The sequence below is a fragment of the Neoarius graeffei genome, chromosome 8 (assembly GCF_027579695.1).
Source record: "Neoarius graeffei isolate fNeoGra1 chromosome 8, fNeoGra1.pri, whole genome shotgun sequence".
Lineage (NCBI taxonomy): Eukaryota > Metazoa > Chordata > Actinopteri > Siluriformes > Ariidae > Neoarius > Neoarius graeffei.
This window is the reverse complement of record NC_083576.1, coordinates 47,410,428-47,420,277: the sequence shown is the minus strand read 5'-3', so window position 1 is coordinate 47,420,277 and position 9,850 is coordinate 47,410,428. Positions and strand designations below refer to the sequence as shown.

Genomic DNA, 9,850 nt, shown 5'->3' with positions numbered 1-9,850 from the left:
GATTAATTAACCAATGATAACTGTTGTAATTGAAACTCAGCTTTGTAGAATTGGTTTTAATTGGTAAATCTGAAAAGGTGTCGATAATTATGGACTGTTGATAATTGTAGCCGCCGCTCTAGTAGTAGTAGTAAAAAGGAAGAAGGTTTCTAAGTAAGGCTTGGACCCCTAAACATAGCTGCAATCAGCAATCCTCATGGTACAAGGAGTAAGTTATAAGTAAGCCCAATTTCTGCCTTGGAGTCTTTATTAATTTATGTGCAGCTATCACAGCAGATTATTATCAACACATTACTCATACAAACATATTGTGAAGTTTGGCTAATAATAATAATAAATTTTCAGATTGCTGTTAAATCTAGGAATTTGAGCCATTAGACATTTTGAAACTGAGCATTTTTTTCCCCAGCAAATTGGCACATTCTTGAGGTTTCTGTGAGTGTTAAGATAAAGAAAACAGTACCAAGTTTGGTTACTTGTTTAAAAAAAAAAAAAAGTTTCGCACCCTTCAGGAGCCAAATCTTGCAATGTTAAAAATGATAACTTATCCATTCCCAGGATTAGGATTATCATGCAAGTCAGAAAAGGTTTAACTTTAAAATACACCCATACCGTATGTGTCGTTGATAAGACTGCCGATGAGAGGAGTTACAAGATACAGACGCCTTTTAAAATGTGCAACTTGATGTAAATGCGTAATAGTTCAGCAGCAATACACAAGATATCATATCATATATTGTGTGCTGGGCCTCTCTGTCTCACAGGCAGCACAGTCTCTCCTCCTCCACCTCCACCAAAGCCCTGGGACAAAGATATATGAGAAAATAAAATACAAGTAACACTGCAGTACTTTGACCTTAGCCCCAAGACAAAGACACCAAAGCTGACCAAGTTTTAAAAACACTGACTCCAGTCCCAGGCTATAGTTGTGGTCAGAAGTTTACATACAGTTACATGAATGCCAGGGCAATATTTGGGCTTTCAGTCATTTCTCTGAATTGTTCTTTTTCTGTGGCAGAATGATTGTGCAGCATACAGCTTTAATGAAAAAAAAAAAGCACTAGAATTCGGTGCACAATTTTCTTCGGGTTTTCTGAAATCAAAACAGGGTCAAAATTATACATACAGCACACTTACTATTTGGGTCAAATGTCTCTTTGCAAGACTCACCTTGACCAAACATTTTTGTTTACCATGAACAAGCTTCTGGCAGAATTCTGGTTGGATATTTCACAATTCTTCATGGTAGAATTGGTAGAGTTCAATTAATTTTTTTTCTTCTCATGGAATCGACTTAAGCACGGTCCATATATTTTCAATAGGGTTGAAGTCAGGACTTGTTTTAAGCTTAATGTTAGCCTGCTTGATGCTCCACAACCAGCTCTGATGTGTGTTTGGGTTCATTGTCCTGTTGTAACTCCCAAGACATGTTAAAGTTTCTGATGGTTTATACTGAGGAATTCTGAGGTAGTCCTTCTTCTTCATTATTCCATCCACTTTGTGCAATGAACCAGTTCCACTGGCAGCAAAACAGCCCCAGAGCATGATGATCCTACCACCACCACCAGCTGGTACAGTGTCCCTCTGTACATGGTGGTCATTGTGGCCAAACAACTCAATCTTTGTCTCATCTGACCATACAGCTATCCTCCACAAGGCTTTTTTCTTTGTCCGTGTGGTCAGCTTCAAACTTTAGTTAAGCTTGAAGGTGTCAGTTTTGGAGCAGGGGGTTATTTCTTGGACAGCAGCCTCTTAGTCCATGGTGATGTAGAACTCACTGATCAGTGATCCATCAGCTTCCAGTTCATGGCAGGGCTATGCCATGGTGGTTCTCAGGTTGTTCCTGACCATCCAAACCAATTTCCTTTCAGCTGAGGGTGACAGTTTGGGTTTTCTTGAAGCAAAGTGGCTTGGCAAAGTGGCTTCACCTCACAATAACTTACATACAATTGTTTGAACTGATCCTGGGATCTGCAGTTGTTTAGAAATGGCTCTAAGAGACGTTCCGGAGTTGTGTACATCTGTGATCCTCGTTCTCAGATCTGCACTGAGCTCCTTGGTCTTTCCCATTGTATTGTGTGTTGGTCAATCCAATGAATGCTGTAAACAAACCCTTTCTATGAAGGCACAGAGAACCTACCAGCTGTAGTCAATCATGATCACTAACAGGAAGTTAAGAGACCTCGGCCTTGGCAAGATAAGAGATGTTTTGAAAGTTTGGGCACCTCTGAATTAATAATCCAAGTACATTTTTGACCCTGCATTGATTTCAGAAAACCAAAGAAAATTGTGCACCAAATTCTAGTGGGTTTAAAAAAAAAAAATGTACGCTATACAATCATTCTGTCACAGAAAAAGAACAGTTCAAAGAAATCACTGAAAGCCCAAATATTGCCATGACATTCATATCCAAGATGACATTCATGTTACTATATGTAAACTTCTGACCACAGCTGTATAATTGATCATCGTTTTGCTCGATCAGATCCATAATGACTGTAATGAAATGCTTTTGAGCTCAAATGTAAATTGTGTATTGTATACAGCGTGTAATGTCTAACACTGGAAATAAAGCCAGTTCAAAACTAACTCTGATGGGTCGACCAGACATGTAGACATGCTTTTGGACAAATAGAACCTGGGAGGAGCAGCATCGGAGAATTTAAGCCTGACAGGACTTTAAAATACAGAAAGGGTCATACAGTACATGTTCATTTCTTATTCATGAATTTAATTATGGACAACAAGTCAGCAGTTAGCTCAAAGAGAATAAAGAATAAAATCAGCCTTGTGAGACAATGGAGTTTTCAAGAGTACAGCATTCATGCAGTGAATCTGAGAGCTTTTTTTCGCTTTTGCTTTTTACAGGGAGCTGTGACATTAACAGTCTGACAAGGCCAAGTTTGTCTCTCGCCTATTTTAATGAGCTATTGTGTGCGGACCACGTGCGTCACGGTGCATACCAACAGGTGACACTTAACAATGTAGTGGAAGCTGTGTCTTCAAGGATACAGGAAATGGCATCATGTTTCTACGACTGCAGACGGATGCACTTCCTGCAACCGAGTTTTCCCCTTGTAAATTAGACTGCTATTCTTAGTAACGTCTTGATCTAAACAAGGGTTCGTTTAGGTGTGATGCCAAACAAACAATGACCTCTTTGCTATTCTCCCTCTCTCTACTGGGACTTGCATTTAAACACAGCAGGAACTGGATGCTTCCTCATATTTAATGGATTCGCGCATGGTTGATTGCTGTATCTTAAGATGATGAGCTTCTCTGGAAGAACTTAACTAAGCCTACAGTCCCTAATGAAGCCTCAATAATGAACGATCACATTTACACTACTATTGGTCAAAATCTTACCTGTAGGCTTTAATTTCTATGTCCCGTGCCATCTTCTCATTGAGCAGTTCCTCATAGTCTTCCATCTGGTCCTTCACCTGTGTTTGTAAGTCAGCCTCTTCTTTCTCCAGCCGGTGGATGCAGGTCTAAACACACAGACTGTGTTAGTGAAATGGGGTCATGCCCTTTTATATCTCTGCTGTATGGAATTTTTCAGTGTAATAATCAGTGTTTTACTTCCAACTCCTCGATCTCCAGCAGATGAGCCTGTTTCTTTGCTTCAATTTCTGCCCCCAGGTCTTCACCACATGCCAGCAGCTCAGCAAGCTCCTTCTGCAACTTAGCAATCTAGGATCACATGTGGCGCAAACGGTTATTAACGAACATACAAGAGTCTGACTCGATAGCGTGTCGACATACTTTGTTTTGAAAGTTTGTCCATCACCGTGAAATGTCTCGGCTGCATGTGCATATGAAGAGTGTCAGAGTGTCAGGTCGCTTTTGTTCCTTACAACAAACAGAATGCAGAGCGCTATACGGCCCACCTTGGGGCAGTCGACTGCTGTGAATAATTACTATAATCAGGTAAGCTAAACAGTCAGCTGGCAGAGATGGATGGGAAAAAGCTGGCTCCGGTTCTCTTTGAGGTCGGTCACAGGAGCCTCCCAGCAGCCTTATTAACTACCGATGAGCCACACGACAGAGGTGGGGTCGCTGCTTTGCTCCGAGATCGATTGGCGAGATGATTGGTGTCCTTTGTTGATGGAAGGCATAAGACGTCAGTGATGCCTTCCTCGTTACACAGGGTCGGGAGATCTCATTTCAGCCTAAGCAGTTTGTTTAGCCATACTGCATCTTAGGAAGAAACTAGCCTGCTACCATTGAACACTCAGGAACCAAAATCAAGACAGAGATGAAAGGTGGACATGAAAAAGAAATCGAAAGAAAGAGCAAGAGAAGTGAAGAGGAGCCAGCAAGCAGAACAGGGCAAGGCAGGTTGTTCATCAATGCCGGGGCTGCATGAAACAGATTTAGGAAGAGCACACGGTGTTATGAAAGCAGGCAGAGTGGTTTATTTTCTGTTTATTTTCACAGTGGGCTATGACTACAACCAGCATAATTAGAACCAAACCGCTGTGTTTGTTATTGCAAATGAAAAGGTGTCAGCTGTGACCAACTGATGATTTCCCTGTCCTCTAAAACGTAAACGGAGAAAGAGAGAGAGAGCAAGAGCAATGAATGGTTCTTAATCATGCCATGCTCAAGTCCAAGATGCTTCTCGGTATCCTTGACTTGCAAGTGACGTCAAAGCAAAATAGAAACCCGGATGTCGGCCATGTAGATGGAGATACGAATGCGGGGTCAAGCGACATTCAGTACAAAACATAGGTCACGCATGCGTAACTCTCTTTGTTTTTCCACCGCTTTAAGCGTTCATTTAGCTACGCCATATCTTTGTGCTGTACAGGTAGTCGTCGACTTACGACTGCGTTTGGTTACGACTGACCGGTCGTAAACCGATCTGGTCGTAAGTCGGCCTATGTTAAATGAACGTAAGTATATTGTGATGTGTAATGATATTGTAATCATCTTAAAGTCTTATTTTATCAACATTTTCTTATTTCATTACCTTGGCTCATTATTTGGTTTGAGTCAAACACTGCATACTACACTGCGTACAGTACAATTCGTTTAATATGTGCAAAACAAAAAATACGAAATACAGGTGTGAAAAACAGAAAACATTTTAGTTTGAAACATACCAAAATACAAATGTAAAACATAGCAAAATACAAAACTTAGTGACCGCTGGCATCACTGGTGCTTGGCTGTGGGTCGTCTACGTCATCATCAGCTGTTGCAGCGCTCGGGCTGGCGGGAGGATTTGCTCGTTTCATAAACCAGGAGCTGGGGCAGAAACTATCGTACGCGGCGAGAGGCTGGATGCTGGGCGGGGCCAGGAGCTGGGGCGGAAACTGTTGTATGCGGCAAGAGGCTGGATGCTGGGCGGGGCCAGGAGCTGGGGCGGAAACTGTTGTATGCGGCAAGAGGCTGGATGCTGGGCGGGGCCAGGAGCTGGGGCAGAAACTGTCATACACGGCGAGAGGCTGGATGCTGGGCGGGGCCAGGAGCTGGGGCGGAAACTGTTGTATGCGGCAAGAGGCTGGATGCTGGGCGGGGCCAGGAGCTGGGGCGGAAACTGTTGTACGCTCAGCTAGGAAACACTTGCCAGTCATAACCAGACGGTCGTAAAGTCGATCAGTCGTAAGTTGCATAGGTCGTAAGTCAACAACTGCCTGTATATGGTTGTGGTCACAACAGTACTCGTGACCGTGGCACGTTCTGATTTTTTCCAATTCCATCCGTGATTTGGAAAGAGGGCGAGGAAACGCTGAGGCTTAGTACGGAGAGGAGACAAGGAGATCAGGACACTTCGCCCAATGACCATTTCGTCCATTAGTTAAAGGGGAACCGAAGGCAAATTTTTTATTATCAAAATTCTATTTCTCATTTTATATTATCGGAATGCATTTCTGACAGCTATTTTGTCACTGCTATGGCAAGTTATGAGTGTTTGAAATATGCTCTGTAATATATCAGTCCATATGTCAAAGCAACGGCCGTAAACGAGATTCGCTGAGACCTGTGCGACACATCGTAGGACGGAAGTAAAACGTACAGCGGAAATCAAAGCGACCAACAACTGCCAACGTTGTCAAAAGACGCGCGCGCCCTCCTTTGAATGCTGACGTAATCAAGCCGGAAGTTTTCCCTGTGTCCAAAATCGCTCCCTACTCACTATATAGCGCATTATATAGTGTGGACGCCATTTTGTAGCGCTGTCCGAAACCTTAGTGAGGATTATGTGGGAAATGCGCTCAGTATAATATGGATTTATCACAAAAATACATGCATGTATTTATTATTTTGAAAACCCACCAGCCGCCTGATCCGGCACGTTTTAATTGTGCGATGGTAATGACATAAATACACTACCGTTCAAAAGTTTGGGGTCACCCAGACAATTTTGTGTTTTCCATGAAAAGTCACACTTTTATTTACCACCATAAGTTGTAAAATGAATAGAAAATATAGTCAAGACATTTTTCTGGCCAGTTTGGGCATTTAATCGACCCCACAAATGTGATGCTCCAGAAACTCAATCTGCTCAAAGGAAGGTCAGTTTTATAGCTTCTCTAAAGAGCTCAACTGTTTTCAGCTGTGCTAACATGATTGTACAAGGGTTTTCTAATCATCCATTAGCCTTCTGAGGCAATGAGCAAACACATTGTACCATTAGAACACTGGAGTGAGAGTTGCTGGAAATGGGCCTCTATACACCTATGGAGATATTGCACCAAAAACCACACATTTGCAGCTAGAATAGTCATTTACCACATTAGCAATGTATAGAGTGGATTTCTGATTAGTTTAAAGTGATCTTCATTGAAAAGAACAGTGCTTTTCTTTCAAAAATAAGGACATTTCAAAGTGACCCCAAACTTTTGAACGGTAGTGTACCAGCGCGACGGACTCGTCCTTATCCTGTTGTCTTTACAACTCTTCTCTGCTCCACGTTGGTTCCGAGTCGTATGGAATAATCTCCGTCACTGATGAAGCCGGCAAATCTCGAAATTAATCTAAATTGAAATGATATGGCGATCTGGCCGCTGTGTAAACAGTTTTCAAAATGGCGGCGCCGACACGTCACGTCTGAAGTCTCGCACAAGTCTCGTGAAGATAAGCGACTACAAACGGGCTACATTCGACATGGCTACTAAAAACCGAAAAGGCCGATAAGTGTAATATAATATGCCAATACGAGTCATGATATAAGGTTAATAAAACCGAAAACGTAATTGAATAACACGTTAATTAAGAAATAAAGCAAGTTTAAAAATGACTTCAGTTCCCCTTTAAGACATTTCATCCAAAGCCTTTTTCATACACACTATCAATTATTTTACATTTCAGATATTCCTGTGTTCGCGAATGAAGCCCCTGTGAGAGCACTGCTCCGTGGCTAAAGATTTAACATGATCCAGCCGGCTTTAAAAATTAATAACTCGGCGAACGGAGCTCGCAGTGAAGCCAAATTTGACAGGCACCTCCATCTAAGCCTCCTCCTTCGAAAGAGCATAGTCTCGGGTTGGTAGGACTGTGCCTCGGCCCGGGATTTGTAAACAACCCCGGGCAAGAGTGCTGCTCTGTGCCTAAAGATTGAATATGATCCATACTATGGCACTCATTTGCTTTACAAAAATGTGTTTTGCGTCGGTCAAATTCCATTGAGAATTCCTCCTTTCTTTCCAAACAAACAAATACCTGAAATATAAAATAATTGACAGTCCGTAAGAACAAGGCTTTGGACGCAATGACCTGGATTCGTACTCGATGGTCAGTAGAAGCATCTTATCTTCGGAAAAGTCTGATTTTTTTTTTTTTTAAATAATATGGGTCCAAACCACACATATCTATCAGCTCTTCGCTCAGTAGTTCAAATCATGGTAACAGTCAGTGCGTTTACATGCACATAGAGAGAATCGAATTTCTGCCGTAGCTCAACTGAAAACGAAGTTCAAAATGCCATGAATACACCTTAATTCGGCTGAAATTGAACCGAACTTGATTTCTCGTAATCGAGCTACACGACCTAGATTATGCGATTTCTGCCGAGCTACTTAGTGCATGTAAACCCTATCGAGCTATGTATTCGAGCTACTTACTTCAGCACTGCCCCTTCCGGAAGTGACGAGTGACGAGACCACAAGCGGGAAACACAACAGCCTCGGTCGGCATGACAACGGCATGAATCTTTTCTTTTTGTGGCATTGTTTGCGCTGTTAAAATTTAGCTCACTTACTGTATCACCAAATACAGTACATCTGTAATACTGTAAATTGTAAGCAAAAAAAAAATTTTTTTTGTAAGCAAAAAATGGACTTTAGAAAAATATACAATTGTGCAAAATAAGTTGTCTTACAAAACAGTGGTCTGCGCAGGAGCCATACAGTCTGTTAGAGCAAGCCTAACAGCTTGAGCACGGAACTTGTGAACACAGAACTGCCAGTGTTGCCAGATTGGGCGGTTTTAAGTGCATTTTGGCGGATCTGAACATGTTTTGGGCTGGAAAACGTCAGCAGTATCTGGCAACACTGCTGATAACTTTGTTTATACTCTTGAATAGCTCTTCTTCATGACGACAACCGGAAGTGTACCAACACGATGGGGCGTGTAGCGCCACCTATGGCTCGGGTGCACAATGTACCTCACACGATAGCTCGATTCCCTTGTGTGCATGTAGGATTGGATTTCTCTGGCACCCCTGCTGGGACCCTTAGCTCGATTACCGACAGTAGCTCGATTTGGATGTGCATGTAAACGCACTGAGTGAGAAAATTCGGCATTGTTCGCAGACACACTTTCAGCGGCTGCCATCCTAGTTGCTTTGTAGATCCGCCATTATGGCGGACGCTCATGACGTCGGACATTTTGATCACGTGGTCGCAAGTCATCTCCAGCAAATCCTTCTTTCATATTTTTTACCACTGACTAAGGTGCTATAAGTGCGTCTTCATAAACAGCTGTTTACAAATGAAACCCAAATAAAAACCTTGAGTGAGAAATGATGGTTGACGGGGTGAGGTGTTGTTATTACTGGGCCATGTTATTACTGCTGCTTTCTCCTGAGACCCAGCTGGGATGTGTGAAGTTTATACAGAAGAAAGGGGGAAGAGCTGGCTGGCAGACTGTGAAATGTGATCACTTTAGAAGACAGATAAACACTAGTATGGAGACGCTGCAGCACTCACATCTCCCAGTGTTATCACTCAGTGTAAACACTCCTGTCACAGGCACACTCGTGCTTTATTCCCTGGCGTTTCTGTTCAGCCTTCTGACCTCTCATGACTCCTAAGCACTTGTTTGGATCATTAGAGCAGAAACGTTGAAGGGCTTTCAGCACTAATCTGGCGAGAGCTATCACGGGCTTGAAATCATTTCAAATCACAGGGGATCGAAATGTTCAGAAAAAAAAAAAACAGTAGAAGGATCGGTCTGTTTAACCAGCAGGTCAGTGGTTCGAATACAGCGCTGAGGAAGTAGCGTCACTCACCAGCTCCTTCAGACCATTCACGTCCATCACCTCCGGATAATCCTTAACCTTCCCTCCAGTAGACGTTTCCAAGATCCTCCCCTTCTCTTCTCCTCTGGCAATTGCAACGGACCCGGACTCAAACTGTTAACAAAAGAAAAGCATACTGCATCGGTCACGTCCGATCACTCAGATCATCTTACTGCACAAAGTGACTCTGGCGTATACAGGGAGTAGGATGTGAGCACGGCCGATTAATCCTCCTCTTACATTACCTCATACTTGTTCCCAATTAACGCAGGGCGAAAGAAAAGCAAATGAGGGGCCATCACGTAAGCTAGCATGATGAGCCAAAATCAGCTGGTAATTATCATTAGTCCAAGACCCAATCACGATCAATTGTGACCGAGA

At 42.7% G+C, this 9,850-nt stretch overlaps 1 protein-coding gene across 1 annotated transcript in view; it reads right to left on the bottom strand.

Annotated features, from left to right (window-relative positions):
* Positions 1 to 544: 544 nt before the first annotated feature.
* vimr2 (vimentin-related 2) overlaps positions 545 to 9,850 on the bottom strand; it is a 43,631-nt gene continuing 34,325 nt past the window's right edge. Inside the window, exons 7-10 of the mRNA XM_060926917.1 lie at positions 9,461 to 9,583; positions 3,583 to 3,693; positions 3,367 to 3,491; positions 545 to 801 (exon numbers count right to left, since the gene is read on the bottom strand). Coding sequence (XP_060782900.1) covers positions 759 to 801; positions 3,367 to 3,491; positions 3,583 to 3,693; positions 9,461 to 9,583 — 402 coding nt within the window. The 3' untranslated portion in view covers positions 545 to 758. The remainder of the gene's footprint in view (positions 802 to 3,366; positions 3,492 to 3,582; positions 3,694 to 9,460; positions 9,584 to 9,850) is intronic.